General features: G+C 39.1%; 1 protein-coding gene across 2 annotated transcripts in view; it reads right to left on the reverse strand.

The window, feature by feature from the left end:
• Positions 1 to 15,730, reverse strand: part of DYNC1I1 (dynein cytoplasmic 1 intermediate chain 1) — a 317,152-nt gene that overhangs the window by 48,432 nt on the left and 252,990 nt on the right. For both annotated transcript variants that reach the window (XM_024249962.3, XM_009242996.4), the window contains 2 exons: positions 14,320 to 14,453; positions 10,654 to 10,798 (listed from right to left, as the gene is read on the reverse strand). In XM_024249962.3, coding sequence (XP_024105730.1) covers positions 10,654 to 10,798; positions 14,320 to 14,453 — 279 coding nt within the window. The remainder of the gene's footprint in view (positions 1 to 10,653; positions 10,799 to 14,319; positions 14,454 to 15,730) is intronic.

Genomic DNA, 15,730 nt, shown 5'->3' on the forward strand with positions numbered 1-15,730 from the left:
TGATCTTTTCTGGTTATCTTTTTGAGCTATCCTTTTTTTTTTTTTTTTTGAGATGGAGTCTCTCTCTGTCATCCAGGCTGGAGTGCAGCGGCTCACTGCAACCTGTGCCTTCCAGGTTCAAGCAATTCTCCTGCCTCAGCCTCCTGACTAGCTGGAACTAGCCACCATGCGTGGCTAATTTTTTGTATTTTTAGTAGGGACGGGGTTTCACCATGTTGGCCAGGCTGGTCTCGGACTCCTGAGCTCAGGTGATCCGCTCACCTCGGCTTCCCAAAGTGCTGGGATTACAGGTGTGAGCCACTGTGCCCCATCACTATACTGTATTTTATCAACAAAGTATTATATTACAGACTTTTAAAAAATTTGATTTCATACTATTTCATAGTGTTGTTTCTTAGCACCAATTCTTTCTACAATTTGGAGGATTTTTCCTTATGTTATTTAATTTACAAGCTGAAGTGTGAGGCTATCACTAATCCTATTAAGACTCTATTATAAACTTCTTTGCCTTGTTTAAATGATAAGATGACTCCAAGTTACCCAATAAGTTTAAAGTAAAGATTACGAAGGTAATCATTATTGTCAGAATGGACTAAAATAATTACCCATCTCATATCTTTGTCCCCGCTACACTTCCATGAAAATTCTCATTGTCAGTAAGATGGAAAAAGGCCAAAAAACTCCATTTCCAATATTTTCAAGAGAGCATTTTTTTTTACTTTGCCTCTTTTATTAAGATAAAGGTTATTTTCAGCCATAGTCCTGCAAAATGTGATTAGTAATTTTTTTTTTTTTTTTGAAATGGAGTCTTACTCTGTCACCCAGGCTGGAGTGCAGTGGCACAATCTTGGCTCACTGAAGCTCTGCCTCCCGGGATCACGCCATTCTCCTGCCTCAGCCTCCCGAGTAGCTGGGACTACAGGCACCCACCACCATGCCCAGCTAATTTTTGTATTTTTAGTAGAGACGGGGTTTCACCGTGTTAGCCGTGATGGTCTCAATCTCCTGACCTTGTGATCTGCCTGCCTCGGCCTCTCAAAGTGCTGGGACTATAGGCATGAGCCACTGTGCCTGGCCTGTGATTAATAATTTTAAGAGATGTGCCTGCTTCCTTTAAATTTTATGCTTATTGAGATTCAGAAGAGGAGAAAGCCACTAGCCCATATTGTCAAGTTTCAAGCATAACTGTTTAGAACACCATAAAGGGTTAGAATTAATTTGGGGTTTCAAATACATTCACAGTACAAACCTCTGGCCAGAACATGTAGCATATTCATTATATGAGGAAACCTTGTTGGAGGTGGGACAATAGTTTTCATTCTCTTCTGTCTGAACCCTAAACTAGATCCCCAGTTCTCTAACACAACCCTGGGAGAAAGGAAGGGTCCCTCAATGTAACTGAACTGCCCCATCAGCTCTGTAGGATGGGAAGTTTGAAATAGAACTTTACGGTGGTTTAGGGCATGGCTCTTTATATTTTAGCAACGTCTGGATTACTTGGAAGGCTTCTAAAACAGAGATTGTTGGCTCCTATCCCCAGAGTTTTTGACATAGAAGGTCTGGGGTGGGGGCCAGACAGTTTGCATCTCTAATAAGCCCCAGGTAATGCTGTTGCTGCTGATCTGGGGCCACATTTTGAGAACACTGGCTTGGAAGAATTGTAAGAAGTGGTGCATCTCCCAAACCTGGATCTGTTCACCTGCTCTAGTAATGGTGGGGACAGACTGTGGGCAGCTTTGAATGTCAGATTCAGGAGATTCCTGTAAGAGACTCAACAATGGCAATTTTACACAATTCTTGGCAGTCTTCTTATCACCTCATAAAATTTAAATTAGATATCACCTATGAAATACATCTGTGATATTTAGCCCCAGCTGGTCCTCAAATCTATGCAGTTCAGATATCCTTTGTAGTCAGGGCCCTGTCCCATCTCTCACAGGACCTGGTCTAATCCTCCTTCCTCTCCCTACCACATCCCAGTTCCCATCATCATTAACAGATAACTGCCTCTGACCCCACCGAGGAAATGGGGGACCTTCTCTTCTTTCCTCCTTCTCCCTCCACTTCCATGTAGCTAAACCTACCTGTAAGCCTTTTTTTAGTGTTACCAATATCCTGCCTCTTCTTCCTATCCTAAACCTGACATGGTCACTTGAAATAATCTTCCTCTGGTTTTTTCTTTTAATTTAATTTTTATTTCAATAGCTTTTGAAGTTCAAGTCGCTTTTTGTTACATGGATGAATTATATAGCGGTGAATTCTGTTTCTCCATTTTTTAAACCATACACCTTTCATTGGCTCATCTTCAGGCTGAAAATATACTTAGGTCTCTCAGAGAGTATAATAATAAAATCCTTCCTTGGCCTGGCTTTCCCTGCTAGTCGCCTCTCTATCTCCTTATGTTCACTGCCTCATGTCTGAAAGACTAGTCTATATTTTCTGTGTCTACTGTCTTCCCTTTTCACTCTGCAACCACTCACAATCTGTCTCCAGTGCTCCACTAAAATTGTTCTCCTTGAGGTCCACGTGACCCTCTTCTTGCCTTGCCATCTGTGTATTTCTTGATATCTCTGGTGTGTAACAGCCTTTATCACATTCTTTAATGAGCATCCTGTTCTCACGCCTCAGCACCTGCAGCATCAGCAGGTCCAAGATTGCATTCATAGCCTCTTCAATTCATGTTCTACTATAATTTTCACCTTTGGAATAAATGATGGATCACTGTCATATCTATATTTCTAACTCACCCTTTGCCCCGAGCTTCAGTATTACGCTGTCAATTGAATATTTGTGTCCCTCCAAAATTCATATGTTGAAACTTGATCCCCACTGTGATAGTATTAAAAGGTGGGAACTTTAGGAGATGATTAGGTCATGAGGGCTCCACCCTCATGAATGGGATTAGTATCCTTATAAAAGAGGCTTCAAGGAGCCTGTTAGCTCCTTCTTCCATGTGAGGATGCAAGAAGAAAGCACCATCTATGAGGCAGTGAGCACTCACCAGACACCAAATCTACTGGCACCTTGATCTTGGACATATCATACTCCAGAACTGTGAGCAATAAAGACTGTTGTTTTTAAGTTACCCACTCTAAGGTGTTTTGTTATAGAACCCTGAATGGATTAAGACAAATATCTTCAATTACCTTGTGGGAATTTCCAGACACCTCAGTCTAAGCATGCCCAGACCACTGATTTCCTACCTCTAACCCAAGCCCACTCCTCCCCTTGCATGTTCTGTCTCAGTCACTGGCACCACCATTCTTCACTCAGATGCTAACGGCAGAAATATCAGAATCATCACTGACTCCGCTCTCAAATCAGGTCTGCTGGTCACTGCATCTGGTTGATTTTATTTCTCAGATTGGTGTTCTCCTCTACAAGCTCACTGCCTAAATTCTGGCTCTCACTTGGATGACCAAACCAGACTTAGAACTGGGCTTCTTGTCTCCAGGCTTAACACGATGGTGTGGAAAAGAACACAGTCTTTGGGGTCACCTAAATCTGAATGTGAATCCCAGTTTCCCCACTTATTCACTAAGAACATCAGGCAAGTTATTTAAGCTCTCTTGTGCCTATTTCCTCTTATATAAAACGGGATACTAACATCTACTCACAGGTTTATTGTGAGCATTTAATGAACTAATATATTTCAAATATTTAGTACAACGCCTAGTACACAGTATGACCTCGATAAATGTTGATCTTGGCTCCCCACACAAATTCATCTTCCATAGTATTCCAAAGCAAACTCCTTAAAATCAAATTTTGATTAATTCCCTCCTAAAATGACTTGTCACCACCTAGAAAATAAAAATAAATCATCACAATCAAGTATAGACCTATCTTTCCAGCCTCATTCCCTAAATGGATCCCAACCTTCCAGCCATTTGGATGAAAATGGCTGCTTGGACATTTGTTGACTCAGCTGCCTGGAATGCAGCCTGGTTCTCTGTTTGCCAGGTAAACCACTCCAACAAAGTTTCTGCTTCAATGTGGTCTTCCCTGACAGTGGTTAATGATGAAACTTGGTGCGGCAGGAGGTGCTGTGGGAGTAGAGGGAGGGCAATGTAATGTGTTTTAATTCCCTCTCCCTTCATGCTAACCTCATTGCACTAGAATATGTAACGATTAGCATCCTCTTCTGAATCCTTGGCCCCTTTTATTCCATCTCCCCTTCCCATTCCCGGTGGGGTCTCAGAGCATTTTTTAGAAATCTCTATTAGTACTTATTTCACTGGAACAAATCACTCACTGCACTCTCCTTTCCTGATGTTCCTACAATTCCCCTGCCCCACATCTCTTATTCCATGATACATGCCTTTGCCTCCATCCTCAGCCTTCTCATGGGAAGCTACCTCTTCTGCCTGCATCAGTGGAATCCTAGCTCTGCCCTAACCTCACCACCTCTTCTGCCATTTCCTCAGGTAGAAGCTGTTCATTATCATGTATTCTATTTCAAGATAGTGAGAGGGTCAGCTTCTCACTTGCTCTTCAGGGCTATTTTACCGCTCCTTAGGCCTCCAGTAAAAAGTCCTATTTCTTTTAAGCTCAGGCCATCTGGCTGTATCATTCTCTACCTCTTTTGATCTCTCCTCCTAATTCACTGAGGACTTTAGTACTGTGATCACTGTTTCCTTTTCCATCCCAGTCTAGCTATTTTCTGGCCCACTCCAAAGCCCACAGCACACCAGCACCTTGACCTTTTGTGACGTCCTCATTTGCAGTGAATTCCACCCTCACTAGACTTCAGCTATACACATAACCACATCCTCGACTTTTTAAAAAAAATCACTTGGAATGATTTCAGTTGTGAAATACTAAATCCAAACATCCCACTTTCTAACAGTAATATCTTATGTTACTAATTCTCTTATTCAATTACTTCCTTCATCCTTGTTCTTTGATCTTATAGGGGCATCCAATCCTTTGCTCCCTTTACTTTCTCCTGCCTGTTTTTATTTCCTTTCTGCTCCAGCTTAGCATCCTTAGGCTATAACATCAGAGGCTTTCTTGTCCATATCTCCCAATTCCTTGCTCTACTGTCCCTCCGTCATACTCTGGTAAGGCTCCTGCCCCACAGCCATCTAACTCTGCCCCTCATTCATGCCCATATTTCCACTGTTGCCCTTTCTTGGAGGAAATCAGTCCTGAAGATTGAAGCTGCTAAAACATTCTGGTTTCTGACCACAACTGGACCCACCACACTGACCAGAGTCCATCTTTCATTCCCCAATCAGCTCTTCTTATTCTCCTCTGTGATCAGCTGAAATCTGCTCCCTTCAGTAGCTCCACTTCCCACTCAGCAGAGTATTTAACCCCCTACAGCATTAAGAAAATAGCCATCACAGGAGAGTTTGCTCTGCTTTCCTTCACTAACTCTACACACGGACACACACATGATCCCATCCTTACCTGCTCTTCTGTTTCAACAGAATAGATGTTGCCGCTCAAATTTAAAATTCACTTCCCTGTCCATGCTATGAATTCATTCATGGCAACATTTTCATGGCCCTTTCTCTACCTTACACTTACAGATTTTCTATTCTCCTTGATAGGCTCTTCCACAGCAGCAACATCCTTGAGCTCTCTCTAATCTCAAGAAAAAAATAAAAAAAAGGAAAGAAAACATCTTGATTTTAATGTTTCTTGCTTTCCACTCATTCTTTAATGTATTGTAATTTTTTGTCCCACCCTCAACAAACTCCAAAGACACTACTTTTGCCATGGACACTAGTGGCTTCTGAGTTGCTAAATACGATGGACATATTCCCGTCCTGATGTTTCTTCTCTGAAGTATTAGCCATTATTACTAATTGCTTTTTCTGCCTTTTAAAGGTTCTTTATTATAGAAAATTTTAAACATATTCAGAGATAGAGAGACTAATATCAATCACCTAGCTTCAATAATTAGCAATCATGACCAATGTTAGTCACCTACATTCACAAGCTCTCCCATTCCCAACTGCTTATTTTGAAGCAAATCACTAATATCATGTAATTTCTTCTGTATTTCAATATGCATCCCTAAAAGGTAACACCATTTAAAGTGATCATAACAATTATTGGCTGGGCACAGTGCCTCACACTTGTAATCCCAGCACTTTGGGAGGCTGAGGTGAGTGGATCATGAGGTCGGGAGTTCGAGACCAGCTGGCCAACATGGTGAAACCCCATCTCTACTAAAAATACAAAAATTAGCCAGTCGTAGTGGCAGGCACCTGTAATCCCAGCTGCTTGGGAGGCTAAGGCAGGAGAATTGCTTGAACTGGAAGGTGGAGGTTGCAGCAAGCCGAGATGGTGCCACTGCACTCTAGTGTGGTCAACAGAGAGAGACTCCATTTCAAAAAAAAAAAAAAATTACTAAAAATAGTACTCCATAAATATCATCAAATACACAGTTAGTATTTGCATTTCCCTGGTAGCCTTCTAAAGTTTTTCACCTGGTTGCTTGTTTGAATCAAGATCTATGTAAGATCCATATTTTAAGATCCACTGATATGTCCCAAGTTTTGTTTTGTTCTGTTTTTTTTTTTTTCAGTACATTGTTTCCACTTCCAATTTGCCCTTGAGGAAAAATTTTTGGTTTTGTTGCAGAAACTAAATCAGTTGTCCTGCGGATATGCCAGCGGTCTGGGTTTGGCTGATTGCATCCCTGTGGTGTTATTTAATGTTTTGCATCTGTATCTTCTAAATTCAGAGATCTGGAGGATTGATAAGATTCAGATTCAATTTTGGGTGTAAGCCTACTTCAAAGGTGGTATTGTGTATTTCTGTAATTATGAAAAGGTTGTTTCTATTTTTACAATATTATCAGCAATAATCATTGCCTAGATTATGGTGTTTGCAAAATGGTGATTTTCAAATTCTGTCATTTCTTTCTTTTCTTTTTTTTTTTTTTTTTGAGATGGAGTCTCACTCTGTCACCAGGTTGGAGTGCAGTGGCCCGATCTCGGTTCACTACAACCTCCAACTCCCTGGTTCAAGTGATTCTCCTGCCTCAGCCTCCCGAGCCTCCCTAGCAGCTGAGATTATAGGCACGCCCCACCATGCCCAGCTAACTTTCGTATTTTTAGTAAAGACAAGTATTCACTATGTTGGGCAGGATGGTCTCGATCTCCTGACCTCGTGATCCACCCGCCTCAGCCTCCCAAAGTGCTGGGATTACAGGTGTGAGCCACGGTCCCCGGCCCATTTTTTATTCCTATATTAGCTGGAATTCTGTAAAGAAAAAGTCCCCTCATCAATGATTTAGTAACCCTGAAATACAATTCATATAGAAAAGACAGACTAAATGTTTGATTCTTTCATTTACTCACTGGTTTTCAAAATAATGAGTTTGTTTACCTAGTATTCTCCATAGGTGGCCAAAGAGGTTTTTTATTTGTTTGTTTTCTTCAGTATTGTTATGAACTCATGAATCTATTACTCTTATTGGTGTTGTCTGGGCCAACAGAAGCTTACTCAACTTGGCTTCCAAGTCCTTTGACAAAAACTTTGTAGTGTTTGGTAGCATCTTTGCTTGTTACAATAAAATAATCTCTGTTTATTTTATAAATTTCCTGCTCCACGCTTAGAATCAGTAATTTCTTCTGGGATCCCTGGTTTCCTTGAGTGGAACCTGTATTTGGGGAGCACATTCTGGGCATCAGGAATGTCATTACTATTGAGTTGGTCACCATTCCTAGATCTTTTTGGTGAACAGAGCAGTGAATATGTATTCTTTTATATTGAAAGATAATACACGCCATGAGTTCTTAGTATACTTCCCACTCAGATTCAGGATTACTACAGAATAGTTACTTAACTGCATGCATCTGTGTATCTCCTTTCAACCAAGCTGATAATCTCAGTTCTCAATGACACCAACATAGTAATTTAACTTATGTTATGATACAAATACAATGGCCTCAGGATAGCAGTAGCAATATGACAACCAGCAATATGAGTACTAGAAGTAGTTTAGACTTTTTTTTGGTAGTTTAAAAAAATCCTTAAAATAGATCCCTTTAGGAATGTATACCAAACATACAGTGTTTTAAAGTCACTTCAAATCATTCTTTCATGTAAGATTTTGCTACCAATTTGAACCACATTAAAATTGATTCATGTTACTTTAAATTTTTTAGGAATCAATTTTTAAATTTATTTCATTTTCTTTTATAACTATGTAAAGTATTTACATGGTTCCAAAATCAAATGCAAAAATAAGGTATATTCAAAGAAGTCTAGCTGTTATTTTTTTCTTTTAGCTTCCTGTCTTGCTATAAGTAACTTTTTTGTTTATCCTTTCAACTTCTAAGTATATAATTATAAACAATGATAATATACTATTTGCACTTCTCTCCACTTTGCTTTACTCATTTAAAAATGTATCTTAGGGATCACTCCATAATAGTACATAGAAGTCTTCTTCATTCTTTCTTATACCTGAATAATATTACTCTCTTGGGTGGAGGTACCATACTTTTGATTCACACAGCACTGTACTGATAGAGATTTTTGAGTTGTATTCATTCTTTTGCTATTGAAATAATCTTTCAGTGAATGTCCTTCTCCATATGTCTTCTGTCTTATTTTTGCTGGTATATCTTTGGCATAGATTCCTAGAAGTGGAAATTGTTCTGTTAAAACATGTATTATTTTTAGATATTGCTAAATCCTCTTCCACAGTGTTGAGCCATTTTGCATTTCCAATGGTAATGTATGAGAACAGCTGGTTTCTTTCGGCCTCATCACAGAGTATGTTGCAAAACTTAGATTTTTGCCAATCTGATAGTTGGAAATATGTTTCTCAACTTGGTTTTAATTTTAATTTCTCTTATAAATGAGGTTGTTATCTTTTCATATAGTTAAAAGCAAATTCTGTCCTCTTGACATGGTTTTTTCCATTAATACCCATGAAGCTGCAAAGAAAATTCTAATTTGTCTTCTATTTCCTGGGTTACTTTTTCATCTCCCTTTTCTAGTTCAATTTCTCCTATTTATTTCCTAAGTATTGCTCTCCCTCCAGATTGCATGTTAGTGTTTCTTTTAAAATCCACTCCTGGGCCAAGTGTAGTGGCTCATGCCTGTAATCCCAGCACTTTGGGAGGACAAGGCGGGCAGATCATTTAAGGTTGGGAGTTCAAGACCAGCCTGGACAACACGGTGAAACCCCGTCTCTACTAAAAATTCAAAAATTAGCTGGGCATGGTGGTGTGTGCTGTGGAATCCCAGCTACCAGGGAGGTTGAGGCAGGAGAATCACTTGCACCTGGGAGGCAGAGGCTGCCGTGAGCCAAGATAGTGCCACTGCACTCCGAACTGGGTGACAGAGTGAGACTATGTTTCAAAAAAAAAAAAGAAAAAAAACTACTCATTTGTGAAGATCACTGCTATTCTAGTGCATACATTCTGTTTGGAGGTCTCTCTCTTCTTCTGACTCACATATCAAACTGCCTAATGGAGATCTTGAAATGCCTCTCCTGGGCACCTTTAGCTCAACATATGCAAAGCTCTGCCCCAGCATGTCTTTCCCCTGCTGTTCTCCAGTGCAGTGAGTGCTACAACTCACCAGCTGCCCACGTCATAAACCTGGGTTATCTGCTGATGAATCCCTCTCCTACCTTCCTTCTATCAAATCAATCACTAATTTCTGTGGCTTTTGTCTCTTAAATGGTTCTCAAATCCATTTCTCTCCATCTCAGACTACTGGTTTAAGTCACTGTCATTCTTTCCTAGATTACTGTGCCTTCCTTCCAAGTGGTCTCTGCTTTTCTTCTTGCTCTCAAGCATGGACAGAATTACATTTTATTTATTTTATTTTATTTTATTTTATTTTATTTTATTTTATTTTATTTTGAGATGGAGTCTGGCTCTGTCGCCCAGGCTGAAATGCAGTGGCCCAATCTCGGCTCACTGCAACCTCTGCCTGCCAGGTTCAAGTGATTCTCCTGCCTCAGCCTCCAGAGTAGCTGACTACAGGCATGTACCACCATACGTGGCTAATTTTTGTATTTTTAGTAGAAATGGGGCTTCACCATGTCGGCCAGGCTGGTCTCAAACTCCTGACCTCAAGCAATCCACCCACCTCGGCCTCCCAAAGTGCTGGGATTACAGATGTGAGCCACAGCTCCCAGCCAGAATTACCTTTAAAAACATAACATAGGGCCTTTTACCAGCTTAAAAACCTCCAATAGCTCAAAATAAAAATAAACAACCAATCAACGAACCAAACAGAAAAAAACCCCAAGTCCCAAATCATGTATTTCCATAGGTACATATGTAAGTAAGTAGATACCACCAAGCTCCAGAACATAGACATGAAACTGATAAAAGTTTACCTCTGGGGAGGGGACTGAGGTGCAGGCACTGAAGGGGATGTTGTGGATGGGGTTGGGGTTGGGGTTGGTAGAGGAGGACTGTAGCTTTATCATTATTTGAATTGTTTGAATTTTTTATAATTAGAATGTTTTCAAGTATTACCTATATGTGTAAAAGTAAATAAAATGGACTTAACTAGCTCTGAGGTAGACTGAGCTCACCAGAAGGTATATGAATTCCCAATGCCAGGTTGCCTGGAAGAGGCTTTAGGGACAACTGTTTCCAGGGAATGAAAAACCATCCTCTGCCCTTATGTATTATCTGAGAATGTCAGTCAAGATATTCTTACCTTTGTGGTCCACAGTTTGACAGTCCAGTCAAATGATGATGTGACAAACAGGTGAGAAAAGTCAATTGGGCCCACTGCCATGTGGCAGTTAATTCCTGTCACTGGCCCTTGGTGACCTTCAAAGACCTCACCAATACCTGCTTTGCTGTGAGAAGAGCACACATGAGCAGAATTCCAGTGACCTCTGAAAAGCAATTATTGCTTAAAAACAAAACAAAACAAAAAAACCCTCAACTCTGCATGACTATTTCTCCATAATTTAGAACAACCATACACCACCAAAATGAAATCATTTTTACAGTTATCCTGAAAGAAATTGTTTGCAAATATGTTACCCTATTTTTGATTATTTAAAAACAATGTGGGGCAATGAAATCTTTTTAAAATACAGAATTTAATATCAATATTTATTATTTAATTCTTTTTGCGGAATTCCTCAAAGCCTATCATTGCTGATGCAGCTATTTTAGTGGAAACAAATACACTTAGGTCTCTGAAGCTTTTATATTTATAAGACTATTTTATTCTTGAGATAGCATTTTGCACATGTTCTGCTTTATCTCCTTTTGGGGAACCTATTGACTATAAAACTCCATCCATCCTTGAAGGAATAATCGTTTATTTTTTTTGAAGAAATTTCTTAAATTACGTTAACATAGCCGAAAATGTAACACTTTGTGGAAACCCTTGTCACCACAAAATAATGCACATAATTTAAATACAATATGGAGAAAATAATGTTTTCTCTTTACTGAAAACAGAAGAGAGATTTACAAATCCACTGTAAATCCCATATGGGCAGGTATCTTGTCTTTCTTGTTGCCAAGTGTCTGGCATATAGTAAGTGCTCAATAAATATTTGTTGAATAAACTAAAAAAAAGAGACAAACTTATGTCTCAGTCCTTTTTTAAAACAGAAGCACATTTGAGAAATAATGATAGACATTTAAAAAATTACACACAGACATATCTTGCTTATTTAACTAAGCTGTTATTATTTGCAGCCCTCTATTATCACATAGTATTCTGCATGCAATCATATACAATTAGGAAGATGTGAGAAAACATACCAAAAATGCTATATTTAAAATATTCATGTGCATGAGGTTATAAATATGACAAATATGTAGGAATTGTAGAATCCTAATATTATGTCACTAAGAATAAAAATGAGCTCAGTTATTAAAATATTTGGGCCTCTGGAGCACCAATAAATGTCAATGTGCTTAGCAAAATTTGGAACCATGAGCAAAGTGCAGCAGCGCGTGTTCCATGTAACAGGCACTCAAAAATTATGCCCAGTGAAACTGCTAAGAGCAGTTCCACACATGATCATTTAAATTTGTTCTAATGAACCCGAGGAACTGATCTTTGAAGTGGCCCCTGGTGAGACTCCACTTGCTCTTAACAGCATCCTGAAAGGGTTTATAGGGTGCAAAATGAGGACCTTGTTTAATTTATGGAAGTGGATTTGCACCTTCTCTATGTTAGGTGAAAAATAGCAATCCCCTGCTTCTCCCCCATAGACCTATATGACCCATTTAGAATGACTACAAAGCCAATGCCTGCTACGTTACAATTTTACTAAGGTCTGTATTTTATATTTCAGATGGATGGACCAATGAAAGCAAAATTAAGCTTGTTGTAAAAAGATTTGTGGTGTGTGCCATAGGGACCCTTTTGAACCAAAGTGCATATTCTGATAGTGCTTAGAAAGTACAATAGCCACAGAACAAGAATGTTCATCGTGTAAAATGTTATTCACTTTATAGCAATGAAACAAATCTGGAAATTATCAATGAATATATTCTATAGCCTTCGTAGATAATTAAGGACCTAGGTAAAACCATGGGTTAAGTCAACTGAACCTATGCCCTGTTGATTCTAATACACATATAGATAAAGCTGTGACTCCAGGTCTGGCCTACTATACTCTCTATGCCTCTCATGCCACTTAAGACATTCTACTCATGTTCCGGATATTTGTGTATTTATCTTTCTCACTGCCATCAGTTTTTTTGAAGAGAGAAACCAGGTTTACACGACGTCTGCAGGCCTTGCAGCACCTAACAATGCACTTTGCTCAAAGTAGGCACACAACAAATATATTTATGAATGAATAACTTTATCAAATCTTTTTATGCTTTGATAAAGCTTTAATGTGTGGTTTTAGCCAGGTTTTATGAAGGAGGATCATTGGGAATGGACTGTGAGGCATATCTTCCTAAGTCATCTTTGAATCATGTGAGGGGACAAATACTGCTTGTTTCTATGTGCAGAACAGCAGTGACATAACAGCTTGTATAGTTTGAATGGAAAAAGTCACATAGCTGAGCCATGGATGCTTGTCATTTCTATAAATCACAAAAACACAGGGATATGAACTTGGAACAATTTGTGGTTCTTCATTAAATCTTAATAGCCTGGGATGAGTGCAAGAGATGAAAAAAAATCAATGGAATAAGAACTACTAAAGTAAAAGACAAATTAAGCACCAGTGTGAACACAGTGACCCTTTCAAAAGACATGAGGCCACCTGTTAAGTTTTGCATGCAATTTTACAATCTAGTCCAAACTATTGGATTCCACTTTATACTGACAACTCTTTTCCAGGGGCATTGTGAATCTCTCAGTTAAGGTAGAGTTCTTATCACCTGGGAACTGCATGGTGGTTTGTGTGACTCACTCTGTTCTGACCCCTCTGACTGGGAGGAAGGCTTTTAAGGCACTTCTCTAGATTGCATGGATTACATTATATATCATTTCTTTATCCCCAATATATATTTTTAGCTTCTCATTTACTATGTCCTAGGTACTGTGTAGGAAATCAAAGATGAAATGGAAATAATGTAGTAAGAGAAAAATGGCAGATGAATGAATAAACTAAAATATAATTAATGCTATTATAGAAGCATAAGAAAATATATGAAATTGTCAATTTGACAGCCTATAGTCCTATCCCACTTATTCTACTTTAATTTTCTTCATAGCACTTACCATCCTAAACTATATATTTATTTGCTTACTAGTATTTTACCCTCAACTAGAATATGAACTCTAGGTCTGTCTTGTTCTTTAATGTATCCTTTTGATGATGCCTGGCACATGGTAGGTTCTTAGCAAATATTCCTTGGAAGAGTGAATGAATAAAAGAATTGAAAATTCTATGGGACTTAAAGGTGGGAGTGGTTTTCTTTGCCCAAGAGTCAGAAAATGTTTCACATGGAATGATCTGTGTGCTGGCTCTTGAATGATGAGGAGGAATTAACCAGGCCAAAAAGGGAGAAATGCTAGAGCTGGTAAAAGAAGTTGAATATACAAACTCATTGAGGCATGGAGGGATAAGAAATATTTGGGGATTGTTATCTCTGATGGGCACATGGCTAGACCCTGAAGGTATGCGGAGATGCTGGGAAGGTGCAAGTGATCTGTTATGATAGGCTCAGAAGCTTGAGCTTTTTTCCCTCAAGGCAGTGTGAACCACCACAGTCTTATGAACAGCTAATGACCAGAGCAGATGTAGCTCTTTAAGATAATGAAGACTTGAAGTTGTGCTTTCCATTTTTCCAGAGATGCTTTCTCATAATGCAAGGTGGTTAAAATCCAGAATGTGATAACAGACTTTTGGAAATGAACATGTCATCAGTAAGGAAACAGAAAAATCACCTTCCATGACGACAAGCTGTGTAGACTGTGCCTTCCTCACTGCCAACCACGAAGTTATTGACGTCTCCCATTGGGAAAGCCATTCCGGTAACAGCGACAGGCTTGGACTTATTGTACACCAGCTCCATGCTCTCCTACCAAAACACGGTGTGGTTACACTTCCATCTGTCAACTCCTTGCCATGCCAAAGATAGCACGGAAAAATCATTTGGCTAAATCATCTGTTTGCTTTTCACACAGCATTACAAAAGACCCCGGCTGTGCCAGAAACCATGCTTTACTGCCCCTGACATTCATGCTTCTGTGGATCTCTGGTTTCAGGCCGGCTGGATTTCATCAGCATGTGCTGCTGCTTCTTAAGTCAGGCAGAGATGACAGGTGAGAATTTTGAAACTAATGGTGCAGAAACTAAAGATAATACTGTAATGGTTACACTTGTCAGCTCCAGGCTTTAATAAAACACCCAATACCCTTGTATTTACAAACATTTTCAAAATCAATTGTTTGTGAGAATACACATGTATTAATATCAGATGTACTAAGCAAATTTGTCAAAGCAGGAGTATGTGTCCTCCATGGACTAAAACCAGAAAGTTGTCACTCAGGTCATAAAAACCAGATTTCAACAGGGACTAGATTTCGTGCAGGGCAGCCATTGGGTGAATAGGCTATAAGCCTGAAAAGAACAATATTTAAATACATCTTTAAAATAGCAAATGGGAGTCTTTATTTTATAATATGATTTTTTAAAATTGAAAATTAAAGATTCCTAATCTTAAAAGATATACTGCTGAATTAAGTTTAATGACAGAAAAGAATAATCAATTATAACTAACATCCCTGAGTATTTCTGTCTATTTACATCAAATAGCCTATTTTGTGCATGTGAAATAATTTTTAAAAAATCATTCTGAGGTATCATATCATTACAGTTGCTTGAGAGTTTAGTCTTTCTTGTGCAAATAAACGATTTCAGCCAAGAAGTCCATTAAATTGAAAGTGCAAGCTAACAGTCTAAGCAGCACAGACCGATTCTGATCCTGTGATGTGTTCAAAGTTTGTGATATCCACACACAGGGTGCACATCACCAACTGGGATAAAGGAGAGGATGCTGTGACTATGTCATACAGATAACTGGATCATCCAATGATCTGCTCCATCACTAAAATTAGCAGCAAGGAAGGAAAGTCCCTTTACCCATTTGGGAGAGAGAAAGACCAGGACAACTGTTGGATGCCCCTATTCCTCACTGCCATCCATGGAAGCCATGCCACGAAATCCTCCATCTTTGTATAGACACAGGAGTCTGTGAGCATGGTAAAACTAATACAAATGGACTTAGAGCCACCATATGACTGGTTTTAACCTAAATAAATATGTGTAATGAGCAAAATGGGCAAATAAAAATTC

The sequence above is a fragment of the Pongo abelii genome, chromosome 6 (assembly GCF_028885655.2).
Source record: "Pongo abelii isolate AG06213 chromosome 6, NHGRI_mPonAbe1-v2.0_pri, whole genome shotgun sequence".
Taxonomy (NCBI): domain Eukaryota; kingdom Metazoa; phylum Chordata; class Mammalia; order Primates; family Hominidae; genus Pongo; species Pongo abelii.